The sequence below is a fragment of the Epinephelus moara genome, chromosome 23, assembly GCF_006386435.1.
Source record: "Epinephelus moara isolate mb chromosome 23, YSFRI_EMoa_1.0, whole genome shotgun sequence".
Taxonomy (NCBI): Eukaryota; Metazoa; Chordata; class Actinopteri; order Perciformes; family Serranidae; genus Epinephelus; species Epinephelus moara.
The window spans coordinates 11,995,584-12,015,968 of record NC_065528.1 but is presented as its reverse complement, the minus strand read 5'-3'; the positions used below and the strand labels follow the sequence as shown (position 1 = coordinate 12,015,968).

General features: G+C 40.3%; 1 protein-coding gene across 2 annotated transcripts; it reads left to right on the top strand.

Annotated features, from left to right (window-relative positions):
* The first annotated feature begins 1,277 nt into the window (after positions 1 to 1,277).
* On the top strand, positions 1,278 to 19,535 carry LOC126385022 (fibulin-1-like). Of its 2 annotated transcripts, XM_050036510.1 has the most exons (17): positions 1,285 to 1,597; positions 1,880 to 1,988; positions 2,722 to 2,857; positions 2,993 to 3,140; positions 5,684 to 5,746; positions 5,930 to 6,019; positions 7,932 to 8,069; positions 8,240 to 8,377; positions 8,455 to 8,598; positions 8,715 to 8,837; positions 9,001 to 9,126; positions 10,455 to 10,574; positions 10,939 to 11,070; positions 11,219 to 11,342; positions 14,869 to 15,011; positions 17,243 to 17,383; positions 17,658 to 19,535. In XM_050036510.1, exons 1-17 carry the CDS (start codon positions 1,543 to 1,545, stop codon positions 17,795 to 17,797), a joined length of 2,070 nt encoding a protein of 689 aa, XP_049892467.1. In that variant the 5' UTR covers positions 1,285 to 1,542; the 3' UTR covers positions 17,798 to 19,535. The 2 variants fall into 2 exon arrangements, with proteins under 2 accessions (XP_049892468.1, XP_049892467.1); XM_050036511.1 differs by lacking the exons at positions 14,869 to 15,011; positions 17,243 to 17,383; positions 17,658 to 19,535 and adding an exon at positions 11,647 to 13,162 and having other exon boundaries at positions 1,278 to 1,597.
* Positions 19,536 to 20,385: the final 850 nt, after the last annotated feature.

Here is a 20,385-nt window from a genome sequence, read left to right as displayed (position 1 = left end):
GAGGACTGTCTGGTCGTGTTGGTGGGAGGTTTCCTCAAGGTGTGCCCAATCAAGCCCCATTTCCTGTTTCAAGTGGTTCTTGTGTGGTTTGCCAGAGCTCTTCATTTGTTATTGTATTTGACCAGTATAATCCCAGGATGTGTCTTAAGCATCTGTTTAGAAAGGCTTGCAGTTTGTTGGTGGTGACTTTTGAGGTTCTCCATGTTTCTGTCCCATAAAACAAGACGGACTTGATGTTTGAATTGAAAATGCGGACATACTTTTGTTGCCTAAACCCAAACGTGTGTTTGTTGTTGAAGCATCGTTTCGAAGTGCTGTACCAACGTAGTGCGGTTATTTTAAGAGAGACTGTATGTAAATGTTAAATTTCCTGTGAAAATACAAGTGTATTTTGAAAGAAGACAATGCATGTAACAGGCAGAACTTCAACAACCAATGCACCCAGGCTAACTTGCACGTCATATGTGGATTTGGAAAGTCCATGACCAAATGTCAATATGTGACAAGGTCGGAGTGAGAATGTGTTGGCAATGGTTGAAACACTTCCTTGTAAATCCAGCCTTCATTTTCCCGGAATATCATACGGTGGTAGTCAGAATTGTGAAAGTGAGGCTTATGGGTAACCAGTCTGAATGTTGATGGTGTCATTATTTTGTATCCAGTAGGCCTACATTGTGCAGTCAATATTAAGGCCTACTTCATAATGATAGCCTAAGTTTAAACAAACCTTGTCACTTTAAGAAGAAAGCAAATCATTAAATGTATTTCTTCTCGTAAATTTAACCCATGTTTAACCAGGTAAATCCTGTTGAGATCAACCATCTCTTTGACCTGGCCTTGACAGCTGTATACAAAAAAAGTCACAGCCAAACAACCACACAACAAACACACAAAAGATTCACAGTTAGGCTACATGTAGAAATATTAGAACACCTCCATACAATGACAGGAACCAACCACTAATTTTTCTTTGTACTTATGAGAGCTTTAAAATCAGAGAGAATTCACAGTTTCAAAGCTGCACAAAGTTTTCATACTTCCATCTAAAGTTTTTGCTTTTTGAAATTTCAACCAGGCACTGTCAAATAAGGGGAAAAAACACTTTGTAGGCCACACTGACTTTACATTTATTTGGTTTTTAATTTGTTTTTTAACTCTTTGGCGCTTTTTGCACTTTTTCTTCTCCGGTGTTATTTATCTCCTTCCCTGTCAACATCTACTTTGGACTCGCCCAGTGTTGGCGCATTGTCGCGTCAAATAAATCCAATTATCTGCCGTGTTTGAATAATTCAGTAGCCCAGACTGACAGTTAAACACAGCTCCTTCCACCCCGCCCTCACCGCCCTCTAATCTCAACTCTCACAGGGACAATCTGTGTCTCCTCTCCGGCTGCTTCGACTGAGATGTTCTGCTGCTTGACGGTGCGCCTTCACACAGGAGACGCGCACATACACAGAGTCCACTGCTGCAGTTCAGCCGCCGATCAGCTCAGTCGTTTAATATAAGGACGATCAGAGGGGGAAATATTAAGAAGAAACTCCGATGGCACAGTGGACACTACTTTTGTTTTCTTTGTATGGAGTTCTGCATGGACAAGGTAAGTGCGCAAAAGTTTGGCACTGAGCTGCGTAATTTGAATCCGCTTTGAGACCATGTTGGTGATTTGAACCACTTTTACGCACTTATTTATTCATTCGGGGGATGTTATACCCTAATGTGAGATCCTGCAGGCTACTATTTTCAATGTCCTGTCAGAGTGTGAGCTCATTTTAATTAAATCTGACTCAGACACTGGCACTCAGGGGGCAGCCATGCTATTTTTTCCATCACGTCTCAGCTGTCTATTTCTAATCCCTGCGCCCTCTTCCCAAATCTACAGAGATTCAGCTCCCTACTGTACAAGAGTGCTGTCTGGATGGAAGGGATCGGGCCCTGGGAGGACAAGATTGTACAATCCTCCCCCTCATCTCCTCCTCCCACACCTGCAGGTAGGCAACACCTGGTTTCTCAAAGGAGAGGGTCTGAAAATGTGGTACAGGGACCACGGGAGGGTCAGCACAGAGGGAATGCATGATGGTTGCTGTGTTTATCTATGAAAACTTTGCTTTTGGTGATCAGCGTCATTGGGGATCTAAATATGTGTCACATTAGAAACAATCTTCAAATGCTGGTGGGGATTTTACAGTAGGAAATGTGTGTAGAGTTTGTGACGGTATGTTTAAAAGCAGGAAATACCCCCGGGGTAGCAAGCCCCAAATCATCTCCCCAGCCCTCAACCATTCATCCTGCTACAGGGGAGTAGCTACGCAGTAAGTACAGGCGTTAAGTGGCCCCCTGGAGCATTTTTAACACTAAAGGGCCCCGTTTGACTGTAAGAACGTGGAGGTGGTGATTGATGAAATAGAGGAACACCTGGTCAACACATGGAGGTCAGCGGAGGGAACGTTTGCAGAGGGAAGAGGGAGAGAGAGACTTTTTATAAACAGAATAGATTCAAAAGTTTTAAAGTAGCGTCTGACAGTTACAGTGGCATTTAAACTAAGATAGGTTACTTATTGTTGGAAGTAAATATGCAGCATATTACACCACAAATCCACCCACAGTCAGCTGATTGTATCTAACGTAAATAACAAGTATTTCTCCACGTCTCTTATCCAGCTCTTTCCCCACAGAGCAAAGAGTCTGTTCTAGGTGAAGTAAAGTTCTGCTGTTTATTTGCAGGATCGCCCAGGAGCAGTGCTGTGCAGCCGCAGTAGGAGACCGACTCTGTGACAATGGCATCAAGATGGCCAAGGGGCAGGGAGCCTGTGAGAGGCCCTTCTTCCAAGGAGACCCTTGGGAAACAAAAATCTCTAAGGTTGTGCTCCTCTCCTGATGTCAATATCTGCAACCTTTACACATCTCCTTGCTCCACACAGACACTTAGCCCTTTATAAATCAATGCGCACTGGGATTCTGTCTTCCTGTTTTACCCTCTCTGTCTCCCGTTCAGATGTGTTGTGACTGCTGCATGCTTGGCCTGATGACAGCAAGCCAGGCTTCGGGCTGTGAGCTCCAGGGTTTGTTGCTGGGGAGACAGTGCGCGCACACAGCTCAAAGCTGCTGTGGCAGAAACACAACAGAGGAAACAGAACCAAACGGTAACAGAGATTAACAGTCTTGTGCTTTCAGTCTTTTGTGTCTTGATTAACTCCAATCTGTCTTATCATGAAAGAAAAACCAATCGCTGTCAGCGACACTCAAAACAATCAGTATACATTTGCACACATTAGGTGCTAAATGGCTTAGAGCATGATTCGGTGCCACTTTCTAAAAAGGTTTTATCAAGGGTAATAAAGTTTTCTAATGCTTTATAGATCAATTATAATCCATAGATGAGATCAACTTTTGGGTTGCCAGTTTGTAAAAGCTCATGTCATTGTTGGATCTTTTATTTCTGGAGAAGGGCTGCAGATGATCTGGACCAAAAACCAATTGGCATCCTCTTATTAACACGTACAACTGCAGACTTGATGGCTTTTTAGAAATTGATGAACCTATGACCAATTGCCAGCAGATTACCAACAGTTATAAATGCAGTTTTACAATGTGGAGAGACTAAGGACAAGCTAAAGAAATTTTTCACAACCTGGTAACCCAAGATTTTGTCCTTGTTAAAGTAGTACTCCACCAATTTAGGATTGCATTCCTATGATATTTGCTGAATCAGGATGGGTAGTTTAAAAAAGGGACCCAAATTGATAAGTACATTTTTAATTACACGCCTTTTTCTTCCTTGTAAAAACCTTGGGCCTACATTACCTACAGTGCATCTCACCCACTGACAGTTCAGTCGGTTATTCGGATGTGCTATGCAAGTAGTGGGTACCCCACCAGATTTTGGTCTTGGTCTCGTGACCTCTTTTCGAATGTCTTGTCCTGTACTCAACCACGTTTTTGCACGATCTTGGTCTGGGTTACAGAGAAAGAGAACTCAGCAATAAAGACCACAACTGCAGGAACATCACTAAACTTACTACCTGTAAAAAGGAGTGTTGAATACAGATGTAGTTGATTTTAGCTCATTAGTATTTGTATTTGTTTTCTCATTGACAACAAAGGAAAGTTCCCACACATAAAATTCAGTTCACTTAGATGTCTTTTAATTATTTTATCAAGGCATTTCTTATGGAACACTTATACATACACACATACACCGTATATACAGCATAAAAGAAGTGAATGATGACAAATCTACATTTGTTTTCTGTGAGTGTTTTATGGGAATGATGTGTCATACAGCGTTGGACTCGCGCTGGTCTTGTCTTGGTCTCGATACACTTGGTCATGGTTTAGGTGGTCTTGACTACAGCACTGCCTGTAACACACTTTGATGTGTAAAAATAGCTGATATTGCATTATTAATGTAGAACTAGTCCATACCCATTGAGTGCACAGTTGCCCACGTACAGTTCCACATGGTGTGTGTTTGGGATACAGGTCATAGGAAATTGCAGATTAAATAGTCAGCTGAACCCAAGCAATGCAAGAGCAATGTATTCAGACAGAGTTTTTGTGAATTTGATAGTACGATTGCTTTATTGAAAGTACAGTAGTACCATTGCCAATAGTGGGATAGCTAGTGGGCTAAAACNGGTCCCCTCAGATTATGTGTGGTCATATGCCTACAAAGTTGCGTGGTGATCAGTGAAACCCTTGAGATGTTATACACCTTTATGTGATGAGCCACACCCTCCGCAATATTCATTGCCTTACAGAAGCTCAGTTTTAGTAAGTTTTCCAACTTTTGCCAAGAGGAAACTTTAGATATTGGTCCCCTAGATTAGTTCACCGAGTTTCATGCAGATCGGTCAAACTTCCTAGGAAGAGATCGATTTTAAGTGTTTTTCAAAAAATTCAAAATGGGGCATGAGATATGCCCATTCAAAGTTTGCAATTTCAATCGGTTGCTAGAGCGCCCCCCTTTGGCCAGTTGATGTAATATTGCTTCATTCACATCCTCCCATGACCCTCTACCACTGTGCCAAATTTCACATTGATTGACCAAGTCAGTGAGGAGAAAAACGTGGAACAGACACACACACCCACAGACAGAGTTTTCATCATTATATAGTAAGATAAATTACTATAAAGGCTACCTTGTCAAAAAGGGGTTCATACATTTCATAGTACTGGGAGCAAATCATGATACCAATTTTAAGCACAAGTTCATCACATCAAAACAGGCAGTGTTACCTTAAGCAAAGACAGTGGCCTCGTTTTCATAAACTGGATAAACAGCTTTGATGCGGCAGCTGTAGGGCACATTTGTGCCAGACAGACAGACAGACAGACAGACAGAGAAGCAGACAGCCTGGGTCACTGGTATTCACAAGGCTAATCTGTAGACACCTTGCCAAATGGTAACTCAGGGCCAATTGGTGTTGTAGCCTTTGTCGCCTAGCTGGCTTCAGGTGAAAAATGCAGACGCGTTGGAGGGACAGAGCTGCAAAAACACTCCATTTATTTGCGAAGAAAAGCAAATCAGTGTTTCGCTGATATAAAGCCAAGGCCAGAGTAATGAGAGCATGCCAGTGGAGTTTGACCCTGTGCTCCTTAGTTATTCAGGGACTTTGGTTGTCTTTATTATCAAAAAAAAGAGTCATATTTGGTTTTAATGAGGCTTTTTCTCCCATTGAACCAGTGACAGAAAAGCCTGAGACCAACGTTACTGCCAAGCCCCCAGAGGGATCGGACCCCTGTAGAGGTTTGGCACCTTCATTCCTTCATGTGATCTCCTTTGTTATATTGAGAGCTGTAAAGAAGCTTAAGGGCTAGACTCTTGGCAGATTTGTCCTCTATCAGCCAGTGACATGATTCCTGTGATGTAGGACACACTGGCTGTACACTGTGATGACTACTTCTTCAGGTGTCTCTCTGCTGTTTTCAGACTCCAGGTGTTCCCAGTTGTGTGAGGGTAATGGTACATGTGCGTGCCGTGATGGTTATCAGCTGCAAAAGGATGGAGTTAATTGTCAGGGTAAGTAACGTAAATTAAATAACTGTAATTACTTACTTCATAAACACAGGATTTTTCACCCTTCTAAGCAGCATGACTTTCTAGGGAGCTTGGTCCAGACTGAAATATCTACAGACATCCATAGTACCTCTTCAGGATGAATTGTAATCACTTGTACCCCTTTTCCATCAACATAGAACTGGTTCTGTTCCAGTCCCTGCACCTAATTTTGAAGCTTTGGGAGTATTTCAACCAAAAATAAGTTGGTTCATAACCCAAAAAGTTGGTTCCCAGATAGAACCAAAAAATGTTGCAGATCTTCCATTAATAGCCCGGGCTATTCTTTGCTTAAATCACTGAAATCAACAGGCCTGTATTTGGGACAGGCCTTTGATTCCTCTTACACAAAACTGTTGCTCAGCATAGATCAGGAATTAAAATGAAATTGTTTATATAAACCCATATTACTTGTGTGAAATTAGGATTCAGATCTATTATTATGAATCATTAATTTGATCTAGCTCCGACAGACAGCCCATCAGAAGTTACGGCACTCGAGGATTTTGGCACCCAGCACACCGACACAACACCACTTTATCCTGTTAAAACAATTCTCACAACTTGGATTAACTTTTATGAAAAACCCTTTTGACTCTTTTGATCTGAGGACCCTTGCGGACTAAAGGAATATGAATAACTTGCAGGGTAATCGAGGAATGGACACATAATTTGAGGTAGCCAACTACCCAAGTTTATACATCTGAAGAACCTCCATGAAAAAAATGAACTGCTTGGCAGCCAGACCAGGCCTTTAATTGAGACAGGCCTTTATATGTCAAAATGTGTAGCCACACTGGGCTAGTAAAAGGACTGGGCGTTTAATTGGGACTAAGCTTTTAATTGAAGTTTTACAGTATATATCTAATGCAGTGGTCTCATCATTAGTTGATCATTAGTTGGGCGCCAAAGAGCCACAAGTGGGGGTTGCAAAGCCCTCTTGATTTTAAGGGGTGTAATGATTTTAATATGTTATCTATCAAAATTTAATTCATTTATGTGTCAAAAACAAAAAAAATCAAGGGTTATATTAAAGGATTATTCACATATTTAAAAAAAAATTAGTATAGAAACATTTTTAACTATGTATTGCAAGGATATGGGCGTGTATAACGTGTGGGGGGTGCACCAAAGTCTACAATGGTAAAAATATGGGTCCCTCAAGCAAAAGGTTGGGAACCACTGCTCTGGATAGCAGGTTCCAAGAATCCTGAAAGGAAGTTGGTGGGAAAGGGGTATCAGTGATTATTTCAAAATTGTATTTATTTAATACTTAAGTTTATTCCGAAATACCTGCAAAACAAATGTCATTTCCATCAGCCGCTGTGCTAATTAGCAAATCTTAGCATGCTAACACGCTAAACTAACATGGTGAACATGAGCTATAAGTATCCTCATTGGGGTCGTACCTATGTTTCCAGGGTCCGATGTCTTTTGATAAGGTTAGCTTCGCAGTTCAAAGTGCAAAATAACGAAGGGTTATGGACATTTCAAATGCAGTTTGAATTATAAAAATCTGTTCAGCCACTGTAGTGATATCAATGTTCAAAGTCAAGAAAACTGTCTTGCCCCCAAATTTAAGGGCATTGGATTCAAAGAGTATAACATCAGTAGGCTATAAGCTGTAGGTGGGTGATTTCAATATATTGATCCAGGGAGACATACACTGAACATCTGACCTATTGAAAAAACCACTGCTGAGATCATAAAACCCTTTGAAAGGTCTCCTTAATGTGTCATATGAGGAGAATATTGAGCTGGGGAACATAGGTCCTCTTTAACTCATAGCACTGCTGCACCTGAGTATCTAAGTGGCTGTAGTCAAAAATGTGACATCACTGACCACTGACCACTGAGTATATGTCTCTCCCCTCAGATGTCAATGAGTGTCTGACTGGCAGTCACAACTGCATCTTCGGCCAAGTTTGCATCAACACAGAGGGTTCCTTTCGCTGTCAGAGGGAAACCAGCTGTGGCACCGGGTATGAACTCAAAGAGGACAACAGTTGCCAAGGTAACAAGCCAAAAAAAAATCCTTTCTGATTCTACAATTTTAGTTACCTGATTCCAAGACGTATAAATAACCAAGACGTGTCATATTTTTTTACAGTATTTCATGCAAGAAAAATATTTATGCAGACTTTATTTATGCTTCAATCATTTTTTCCTCCTTGCCTGTTCCAGACATAGACGAGTGCACATTAGGGAGCCATAACTGTGGACCAGACTTTATGTGCACCAACACAGCAGGCTCGTTCCGCTGCCACCCGAAGGAGAGGTGTTCAGATGGTTTCATTCAGGACGCCATCGGCAGCTGTATTGGTGAGTTCAGTGTCACAATCAGGTATGAATAATTCACAGGTAAAAGGTGAGCTTGGCTAAATGTGTTCTCTCACTAGATTTAAACGAGTGTTTGGCCCATGCTGGTCCGTGCCTGCCTGGCCATACTTGTATCAACACAGTGGGCTCCTACACTTGTCGCAGGAACACGGTCACCTGTGGACGTGGCTATCATCTAACTGAGGACGGCACACGTTGTGAAGGTAGATACTGTCATAATAAATGACTTTACTGTTTGTAAAGTCTTCAATATTGTGTTTTTTCACTTTAATTCCCCTTTTCAATTAAAGATATGTGATGCCTCCCCCTCATGTTACAGATGTGGATGAGTGTCGAACAGGAAATGTATGTGGCGGCCACGGCTGTGTCAACCTGGTGGGCTCTTACCGCTGTGAATGCAGAACTGGCTTCATCTTCAACAGTATCACCAGACTGTGTGAAGGTGCTGTACACATTCATCACTATATTTTTGTTTCAATTATAATGTTTTATGCATATCAGCTATGAAAGAACGTATTTTAAGGGAAGAAGTGGCACAGGACAAGTGTGAAGTGGAACTAGTAGATTTGGACTCTCAGATTCATCGTCTGTCCCATGTTCCTTAGATATCAATGAGTGCAGGCATTATCCTGGACGACTCTGTGCCCACAAGTGTGACAACACAGAAGGGTCCTACCAGTGCAGCTGCACCACTGGCTTTAGACTGTCCCATGATGGCAGAAACTGTGAAGGTAAAACCAATCCTCATTTCACCAATTCTTTAAGCCTTATGTTATAAATATATATGGAAACCCATTTCTGCCAGTGTGATGAAAAAAAAAACCCTGTCAGTCATTATAATGAGAAAATGTATCTAAATAATGAGTTAGTGTCTCAAAATAATGACTTATCTTGAAATACTGAGATAATTTCTCAAAATAATGACTCACCTAGCTTAAGCATTGGCTTAGTATCTCAAAATAATAGTTTTGTTTTTCATTATTTTGCCATATGAAGTCAATATTTTGAAAAAAAATGTCTCTTTATTTTGAGATACTAATTAACTATTTTTTTTTTAAAAAGTGTCTAATTATTTTGGGAAAGCTTCTTATATTGAGATACTAACGCATTATTCTGAGAAAGTGTCTGATTATGTTAGGATACTAATCATTATTTTTAAAATAGAAAGTCACCATTTTGAGCTAGTATCTCATTATTTTAAGAAATCTTTTCTCTATTTTGAGATACTAACTCATTATTTCAAAATAATAAGGCAGTTACTTTGAGAAAGTATCATTGTTTTGAGATAGTGTCATTTTTTTAAAGTACACATCTCATTATTTTGTAAACTCCTCTTTATTTTGAGATACTAATTCATTATTTTGAGAAATCTTCTTTTTATTTTAAGATACTAAGTATTTTCTAAGTATATTTTTATAACAATATTATATATATTATATTATAATAATTATAATATATTATAATTATTATTATTATTATTAATAAGATTTATAATATATTATAATTATTATTATCAATAATTATTTTGTGAACTCCTTTATTTTGAGATACTAAGTCATAATTTTGAGAAAGTATCTCATTATATTAAAAAATAATTCATTATTTTTTATATAATTAGGTAATTTATTTGAGAAACTAAGTCATAATGTAAAGTAAGTTATTATTTGGAGAAATCGTCGCTTTATTTTGAGATACTTATGTCTGTAAAGTATCTCATAATTTTGATATCCTAACACATTCTTTCAGGATGATGAGGTCAATATTTTGAGATAGAAAGTAATTATTTTGAGGTCAATACTTTAAAGTAGTCATTATTTTGAGATAAGTCATTATTTTAAGAAAGTACCTCATTCTCTTGAGATAAGTAAGTCATTACTTTGAGATACTTAGTAATTATTTTGAGAAGTAAGATAGTTTTTTTTTACACTGATTGAAATGGGTTTCCATAGATATACAATATCTCAGTTGTACCTTACAACCCAAATTGTGTCAAAGACTTGATCTTTTTGAACCCATATATGACACATTTTGAGGTCTCTATCTGCCTGTATGTCAACAGATGTCAATGAGTGTGAAGCCAACCCTTGCAGCCAGGAGTGTGCAAATGTCTACGGCTCCTACCAGTGCTACTGTCGCCGTGGTTACCAGCTGAGTGACATCGATGGGATAACGTGTGAAGGTACTGTTGGCCTTTATGGTGATATGCTGCATACCAGTCAAAGTCAAGGGTTGGAATTTCCCAGCTGAAATTTCCAACTTGACCTTCAGGCGTTCAGGTGCAAGATGCCAAATGTAAACACTTTTATACTTGAAATCGTATCAAACAGATCCTTTAATTTATTACAGGCAAATATACTTCAGGTTGTCTCTTAGTTCATGGTATATTATGTGCACTTCCATGGTTGCTACCATTGGTGAGTTTACAAGTAGGAACTCTGACGTTAAGTGGTGTTTCATTGGACTTTTCCTGGTAGGAAGTCCGAAACTTTCAACTTCCGAGTTGTTTAAACGCCGCATAAACTTTTACTCTCTCCCACTCGCAGATATTGATGAGTGTGCTCTGCCTACTGGAGGTCATGTGTGTTCCTACCGCTGCTCCAACTCCCCAGGAAGTTTTTACTGCACATGCCCACCGACAGGCTACACCCTCGCACACAATGGACGCACATGCCAAGGTCAGTAGACAAACCTTTGCTAACCCTTGTCAGTCAAAACGGATTTGTACATTTATTAAATGTCTAACCTTTGCATCCCCCTATTAAATGTCTAACCTTTGCATCCCCCTATTAAATGTCTAACCTTTGCATCCCCCTGTGTTTCCAGACATTGATGAATGTGCAGCGGGGAGCCATACTTGTTCTGTGTCTGAAAGCTGCTTCAACATCCAGGGTGGATTTCGTTGTCTGTCCTTCAGGTGTCCTCCAAACTTTCGGCAAGCAGCACAGGGGTGAGAGCTGGTTGAAATGAAAGGGTTGATTGTTTCCACCTGAGCATGAATGCATCTTACTCAGCTGTAGTGTAGTATTAAGACTCCTTATTTCTTTTTTTCTTACTTTACTTATTGTCTTTGATGTGCTTGTTCTGTTCTGGCCTGCTGTTGACATTTACCTGCAGTTTTCGGTCACAAATTCCATTCTCACCTTCAAGCTTACGTCCATTATGCCTCTCTCTGTCCTTTACCTCTTTTTCTACACATGTATGCAGCAGTCTCTGCCCTCGGTCCAATGCGCATTTCATTTTTTCCCTTTCAGTCATTGCGAGCGCGTAACTTGCGAGTTCACGCGGGATCCTGCGTCGTGTTTCTCGCTCCCGCTGAGAATCTCCTTCTACAACATCAGCTTCCCCACCAACACTCCCGTCCCCGCTGATGTTTTCCGGATGGGGCCCTCCAATTCCGTGGCAGGAGACAAAATACTGATCAGCATAGTCTCCGGTGACGAGGAGGGATACTTCGGCATGACACAACATGCTCATGGAGGAGAGATTTTACTGCGCCGTACCTTATCCCAACCCCGGGACTTTTTCCTGACCGTAGAGATGAAGCTGATTCGCTATGGAAAGGCACATCTGTACATGGCCAAGATCGCTGTGTTTGTCACATTTCCATATTAGAAGGCTGTGAAATGTACAGTCTGTGTTTTAAGTCTATTGTTATTTAGTCCTCCCCAATCCTGTAGCCTATGTGGTTTCCAATTTGATCCACCCTTTTTTATACAGGAGTCACAGCTCCAGCCTTCCCTCTACTACATTTACATCTAATCTTACTACTAATAGAGTGCTGCAGGAATGATGTTTATTTGTAGGCCAACAAGGAAGTTAGCGTCACCCTGGTTCCCTCAACAAAAATCTAGTGGGACTTTTCCATTGGATTTTGGATTATCGCAGAAAATAAACTTCACAAATGAACACAGCATTTACGATTTTTGAAGCATATATGCAATTGCCTGACGTAAATAGGTAACGTTAAGCTATAAACGTACTACATCATGGTCGCATGACTTAAATGTCGCCACCGCAACAAGGCAGATGTTTTTGGCATGATGATGTTGTCTGTCTCATTTAGCCACTTGTGAGCACTTTTTTAAGACATGCAAAGGCTTCAAATTTTAGGAGTGGGGTGTTTACTGATGTATTTTATGTCGCAAAACATGTTAGTCTCTTAAGCTTTGTATTCACCACAGACCTTATTTCAGGCATCTAACCAAAAACCCATCCAAGACATCCATTGACTTTAAGACGAAGGAGCTGGGAGTGCTAAAATGCTAATTAATTGCTAGGTTTTAGGACTCATTCCTGCACCACTCTACAGTTAACAAGGGGCAACACCATAATTGAGCCAAACTAAAATGATGCTACAGAAGCCTATTGAATTTGAGTGGTTATTTGAAAAAAAAAAAAAAAAGTATCTAACATTTAGGCTATATCTTAATTCTCCTCTGTGTGCTAAAAATGAAGCCACAGCTAGCAGCCGGTTAGCTTGATTTTAGCATAAAGCTCGGAAACAAGGACATAGCTAGCCTGGCTTTGTCACTGCACCTAGCTTAGAAATAGTCCGACACAAAACTCTAGCAAAGGAGATGTAGAGTTAGTGAGATTTACAGGTGCGGGTAGGCCGGTTTTGTTACCTTTGGGCAGAGCTAAGCTAGCTGTTTGGGGTGTTTATGCTAAGCTAAGCTAACTGGCTGCTGGAGCTTCATATTTACCATATTTCATCTATCTCTCAGCAAGAAAGTGAGTAGGTATATTCCCCCCCCCCCCCCCCCCCCCAAAAGAACAACAACAAAAAACAATTCCTTTTGTGTAAAACAATTAATTTTACAGTGTATGATTGGTTGTCAAAGCAACAAGCCAGAATTGTGAATAGAATTGCATTTGTATTGGTAATGTGGTTTTAGAGATGCCTGTCTTCAAAGCAATACCTTGTTTTCAGCTGTTTTAACCTTAAAAGCCTTTTTTTTTTTTTTTTTTTTTACATATTATTTATTCTAGTTTATGATGTAGCAGTAGATATTAAGTGTATTAGCACATATTACCACTAGATGGGGCCCATTAGCTGTTGAGGGTCCCTACAACACCATGACAGAGTTGTTCATGCGGCTCATTTGCATTGATTGCAGCTCATTCTACCTCATGTCTGTGTGGCAGCTTCCCTTTATGTGTACTTTCTTTGTCTTTGGAATAAAAAAATGACAGATAAAAATGTCTCTTTTAATATTTAAGCAGAAACACACACACACACACACACACACACACACACACACACACTCACACACACATACACACACCGGCAATGGTTTTCTGCCACCACTCTCGTGCTTCCTCTGCTGTGGTCATTTGTAATGTTGAAAGCAATGTTTCCAGTGATCTGTTCCAAGCGGCCTCACCATAGGATCAAACGAGCCTCGCCATAGCGGATAGCAAGAAAAATAAGCGTGGCACTTATTTATGGGCACCTGGGGCTCGGCCAGCGTGGGGGCTCAATTAGTGGTGGAGCAGCATTACAGCTCGTATGATGGATGGTGCTTTTAGTGTTGGTATTGGGTGGTTATCAGTTGATTTGCTGTAAATGATACCAAAAGGCCAGTAGCTGTGCTGGTCAGCAGGATAAATGCAGCCAGACAAATTTTCCACCGTTCCACTTTCCTACCGGTGGTTTCTGGGGTTTAATGCATATAGAGCAGATTGAAAATGCAAAGATATGAAATACACAAAGTCCTCTTAAATCTTTCGACCATATAACCACCTACTTTCCAAAATGCTAACTTAATTATTTCAAATATGTAAAGATAGTCAAATACTGTATGCACTAATAATAGTATCTATATTTTGGTGAGATAGTGTATAGTCCTTTGGAAAAACATTTATGCTGATTCTGCTGCTGATTCTGTCAAAACTGTGATTTTTTTTTCATTTACCATGTGTACATGATGTCATTGATCACATCAAATGATATTCATTGTTTCGTATCCTCGCCTGGTTTTTCTACCATCCCATTTTTCCTTTGTGTGGCATTTTCCCTGCTGTAAAATACCACACAATCATCTCTGTGGCTTTGGCCTCATGCTTAGCGAACAACTTGGACTCACCTGCTTTCTGCTAATTACACGGCTCTGCTCCCTTTGCAGTTTTTGAGGTCACATTTGAAAGCACTACTGTCTTCACGTCGAGGAGCCCCACAAACATGATTTTAGGTTGTGGAATCAGGGTTTGGCCCCCTTCAAGGCACCCGTTCCTTGGTTAACCATGGAGGTCTATGGGGCTATTCAGGTGTTGCCAGGTTCTTCTCACTCAACTCAACTGTGGAGCTGTGGTCAAAGCTTTTTCTTATGAATACTGTTGTGTACGGTATAGGTTAAGAATGTAAGAAATTCACACTTCTCCTTGTGATGTCCTTGGCACATATATAAATCTCCCTTTTCCTTCAGTCCTTCCATCTTGCCTCCTTTCCATCACCACTGTTTGTCCTTTTTCAGATTCAAGAGAGATGCTTCAGTCAATGCACGCTGCATTAAGGCCTGCCAACCAAACGACATTGGCTGCAATCTCGACCCCGTCCACCTCATCACCCACACCTCCCTCTCTCTGCCAACCTTCAGAGACTTCCATGAACCAGAGGGTAAGAAAAGCTAGAAGTAGTACAGTAAGCTCTAACTATGCGTGCAGATGGCCTTCGCAAGATGCATTCAACATTATATGTGATAATGTGCATGTGCTGCTATGATGCAGGTGTGAAGATGTTGTGGTCGTCTGTGTCACATGATTAAATCATATTAGTCCTGCTGGATTTAGGTTGATTCCCATTGTCCTTAAAGATCCAGTGTGTAAAATTTAGGGGGATTTAGTGACATCTAGTGGTGAGGATTGCTAATTGCAACCAGCCGAAACTTCTCCCGGTCAGAATTCCTACGGTATTCATTGTTTAGGCATTTTTTTAGTGAGAGCAGAATTATCTGCAGAGGTCTCTTCCTCTCCAAAACAAACAGATCAAGTGATTTAAACTGATGAAAACACTAATTAAAGCAGTGTCACAATACAAATCAGTGTTTCTCCTATGCGTTTTGGCACATTGCAGATGGCTCACTCGCCCAACTTACCTATTTTCTCTGATATCTCAGTGTGTCCTTACCTTATTTTTGATCCAGATGTTCAGCAGGCTTTAACCATGAGCTGAATTATTCACAGAGGTCTCTTTCTCTCCAAAACAAATGGACCTAGTGATTTAAAGTGGTAAAAACACTGAATAAAGCAGTTTCAAGATACAAATCAGTGTTTCTTTGATGCTGTTTGGCATGTCAGAGACAGGCTGCTAGCCCAGCACTTGCTGATCTGACCTCTCCTTTTTTCTCTGGTAACTTAAGATCCAGGGGCTGTATTCACAAACATTTAGAGAATACTCTCAGAGAGCTCCTAACTTAGCCTGAAAATTTTTAGTAAGGAGTCCTAGCTTAGGAGTGATTTAGGAAAGTTCTTAGAGCAACTTTGGGCAAGGAAGAGACAAACCTTAACTTGAGTGAGGTGGTGTGATTGACCCTGTTGCCAGGTATGACTCATTCTTTTAACAGATGTGATTGGTTGTCACAGACACACCCTTTTGTGAGCCTGCAAGCTGTGGACACCCAGTGGCAATGAAATGAACTGCTGACTGTGAAAGTGTTACTGTGCTAATGGAAGTCTCAAGTCATCACTGCTGCACTATTGCATTTTTTCAGTTTTTCAAATAACTTAGAATTATGATCATTTTATCTCTGGTGTTATAGCATTATTTTGTTGGGCGGGAAATGTGTGTGTATCCCTAGTGAGATCAACCACAAATATTTCCCTGCACAGTCTCATTTGTTGCATTTCATTTACTCACTGTTCAGTGTTTGGAGGATATTTCTCTGACCTCTTTGTGTTCCCACCATTTTCTCCTCTGCCTAAGAAACTCTTGGACTCTTTGGACCTTTAATGGGAAAGGGCGTTTTATTGGTTATACTAATCCAGTAAAGGTACCTTGAGCAAATGTTCCTTGTTGCACTTAATTAATTTTTGCCCGTTTTAATAGTTGTGAGGCTGCTGTAAAGCCATAACGAGTTACACCAAAAACCTCACAGTTTCCGCTGGTTAGTTGGATTACTGTTTCTGTAATGAGCTGTCATATTTGACATCCATCCATTTTCAGGTCACCAGACTTTCGCAGGGCTAACACATAGAGACAGACAATCATTCACACTCACATTCACACCTACGGCCAGAGTCACCATTTAATTAACCTGCATGTCTTTGGACTGTGGGAGGAAGCCGGAGTACCCAGAGAAAACTCCACACAGAAGGGCTACCTCCTGGGATTGAACCAGGAACCCTCTTGCTGTGAGGCAACAGTGCTAACCACCACACCAGCATGCTGCCCTCACATCTGACATGTATTTCATAATTCCATTAAAATCGTTTTGCATCAAAGATTTCCAGATGAAACTAAATTCAAATATTTAATGTAATTTTTTTTACATAAAATAGTCTCCATTTTCAGATTGTCCTGATTATTCTGAAAGGGAAAATGTGCAATAAATTCACATGTTAAGGTGATAAGAGATTTGAAGAGGCTGTTTAACACAAGTAGGATCTGTTCTGGAGCTGATAGAGTTAACTCAGTAGCTTGTAATAGCAAAGTCTAAAATTATTTGCAGCCTCATTGAAATACAACTTTCCGCCCACCAACCTGCCACGGCACATAAGATTCAATTACTTCTGTCAACCCACAGAACAATTGTTTAATCATATCATAAATATCTGATTTGAAGAACCGAGCGCACTCTGTGGTTTTCTTCCCTCAGACTAATACAAACTTTAAACCAATTCTTCCAACAGAAATAGTTTTCCTGCGGACACTTGCGGCGGCTAACCCTGCTCCTCTGCCCGGTGCCACCGATGTTTTCTTTGACATCCTATCTGCAGATGACCAGTTCTCCTTTGATGTGGAGAAGCGCTCTCACCAGGGCATGATTATGGGTAAGAGGAGAGAGCATCACTTGAAACCAGGCAGTCAATCTTTTATCAAATCCTTTATTAAATAGTACGTGCATCGTAGGAGGAAAATATGCCAAAACATTGTTGAATATCGCAATAATGTTACTTGTGATAAACAGATACTAAAGTGAACTCAGTTTTTGACCCAGACATGCACAATATCTGTCCTTGTGCTCTATATACAGATGTTACATTTACGCATATCTTTTCCAAAGCTGAATTTCTGTCACTAATCCAAATCTGTGTCATCTCTCAGGTGTGGTTCGGCAGATAAAGCCAATCATTGGCCCCAGGGACCTTGTCTTGGAGGTGGCTATGAACTATGTCAAGTCAGGGATCATTTCCCATCGCAATGTTGTCATCATTCATGTCTTCATCTCTGAGTTCTGGTTCTGAGCTCAGCTAAAGAGTGAACAGCACTGCATTTGCAATACAGCACATAATTTATAACTTGCAAATATATCTGGAGGCACCACACTTATCATTTAAAAACACCTCAAATGCTAATGTTTTGCATGTGAGGTAAGATAAATAAGATAAAAAACCATTGGATTTACTCATGCAAGGGTTTTAGATGCACTGAAAACTACAGAAACAGTTTGCAAACCATCCAGTTCATTCATTTACAATAGGTCTTTATAATTTCAACACAATATACACTGATTAAACAAGAACCCATTGTTAAAAGCTACTGGACTACTAAGAATGTACAGTCAAAGCAGTGTTTTGAGCTAATGCTAACTTGAATATGCTAACATGCTTGCAGGGGGTCATTCCTCTGTTCCTAGGGTTCTCTGTTCCCCAGTTCTACATATGTACTCACCTAGGGTCCTACGTTCCTGAGGTTCTGCATTCCCAAGCTCTCTGTCTATAGCATGTAATGGAAACCTGGGAAAGATGTTCCCCAACTCTGTATCCGTTTAATATCACATGGGTTACGTTAGGGGAGTAAAATCGTGTCTCTGAGAGTGATGGAATTACACTGGCACAGGTCTTTATCTAGATATAGTTGCTCTCTCTGTGTTCGGAGAACAGTTCCAAATTAAATTACCACCCTAGAAACTGAAAAACTAATACAAGAATGAATGAATTGAAAAGAAAAGGAACTAACCAGTTAAGGAATTAAACAAGGGCTAACTAAGGGATAGAAAAGAAGTGTAGGGCCAGGTTTAATTCCCATTTTTTAGCAGGTCAAGGTGAGGAAAGACGTCAAAGGTCAGGTTAAGGTAAAATACTCATAACGACTGACTACTCCCATCTCCAAACAGGTTAAAGTTAGGAGAAAAGACTTGGAAAGGGGTCCGAAACCTTCACACGCAATCATACTTGCCAATTTTAATCATAGATTTTAACTTCTTTATGGCTCTTCGCCTTCTTATGTATTGATACAGAGAGTAAACCAAAGCTAGCCTATTTCAAGGGACAGAGATGGACAAGAAAGTGGCATGAACACAATGGGGAACATAGGACCTGTGGAACATAGACACGCTCTCGCAATTACGATGTTGACATGCTGATGTCTAGCAGGTATACACCATGTTAACCCCCTCTGTTTAGTCTGTTAGCATGCTAACATTTGCTAACTAGAACTAAGCACAATGTACAACTGAGGCTGATGGGAATGTCATCTGTGTTTGGTCATTAACCAAAGTATTGGACAAACTGAAATTTTGACCTGATGGTGGCTGTAGATATGAAGTCAGGGGATCTTCAAAGTTGTTAGGTTATTAGTTATGTCAGTGATGTTGGACCGACCAACCAACCAACATTGTAAATAAAAATGTAATGTTATACAAATACTAATTTCTCACTTGATGCCTCTACCCCAGATCTGTTGAAAAATTACATTCCTTTTACAAGAGTGTAATAAAATAATGTAACAGACTAGCAGGGTGCTGTCATCTCCTTAACTAGGCTACTGTCTACTGTGTTTACCTTAAATCTAGACTTTGTTGTCATGATTGCCACATTGATAAACTGTTGGTCAACCTGGAACTTTTTGATGTTTGATGCCTCATGCTTCATTTGATAACAAAACGCTTCATCTATGGACTTGCTTTCAGCATTGATTGTGTTTTGTACCAACAGAGTGCGCAACCATCTGTGAATAATAAAGACTGTGCGGTTAATTGTGCTCATGTTTTTTACTGAAAATAGCTTGTTCCTCTACCACTGCAGACTAAACCAACTGTCCTCTAGTTAACATAACTGAGGTTTCCAGAATAACTAAAATCTGATAGGATGTCCTGTTTTTCCTGTAACCCAATGCTCCAGAATCCCCATCAAAATGTACCACTTCCACTTTGTGAGGATATTTCCAGTTATTCCACTCAGAGGAATGAATAATGGGAATCCTTTACTGGGAATGTTTGGATCTTCGGATACCCCATCTTAAAGTGGACAAATTGCTTGAGGTGGATACTTCTCACCATCCATAATCAACTCTCTTCCGCATTGATCTGCCTTTCACCACTGCTGTGCTGTGCCTGGCCAGTGAAAACACAGGGGACAACCAGACGGAAGAAAATCCTGTAATCTAAAATTCGCCACTCTACATGGATATCCCAAAGGCTTGTCCTGTGGCTTTGCTGTTGCAGCTGTCCCACAGCTTGTCTGGTCGCAATCAATTGATCTTATGACCTTAAAAATTTGCTTTAGGTGAATGGATTTCAGATGTGAGAGCAGCTGCAGCTCACAGACTGTGTAGAACTTCTATCTCAGCACTTACTGGATGATATATTATAGATACGTCTACACTCTTAGAAACAAAGTGGCTAACTAGAACTATATAGTGTTCTTCAGCTTGTCCCCGTAAAATAACCCTTTTTGTTCCAGGTAGAACCTTTGATAAAGGTTACACCTGAAACCCTTTCAGAAGGTACTACCCAGAACCCAACATAAAGGGTTATACCTAGAACCATATGTGAAAGGTTCTAACCAGAGCCCCCTATAATAGGTTTTACAGAGAACCTTTCTATGGTATA

Coding starts and splice junctions, on each gene's coding strand:
- LOC126385022 (XM_050036510.1), top strand. CDS start 1,543: ATGGCACAGTGGACACTACTTTTGTTTTCTTTGTATGGAGTTCTGCAT. Junction 6,020..7,931: donor GGATGGAGTTAATTGTCAGG/GTAAGTAACGTA, acceptor CTCTCCCCTCAG/ATGTCAATGAGTGTCTGACT. Junction 15,012..17,242: donor AGACTTCCATGAACCAGAGG/GTAAGAAAAGCT, acceptor TTCTTCCAACAG/AAATAGTTTTCCTGCGGACA.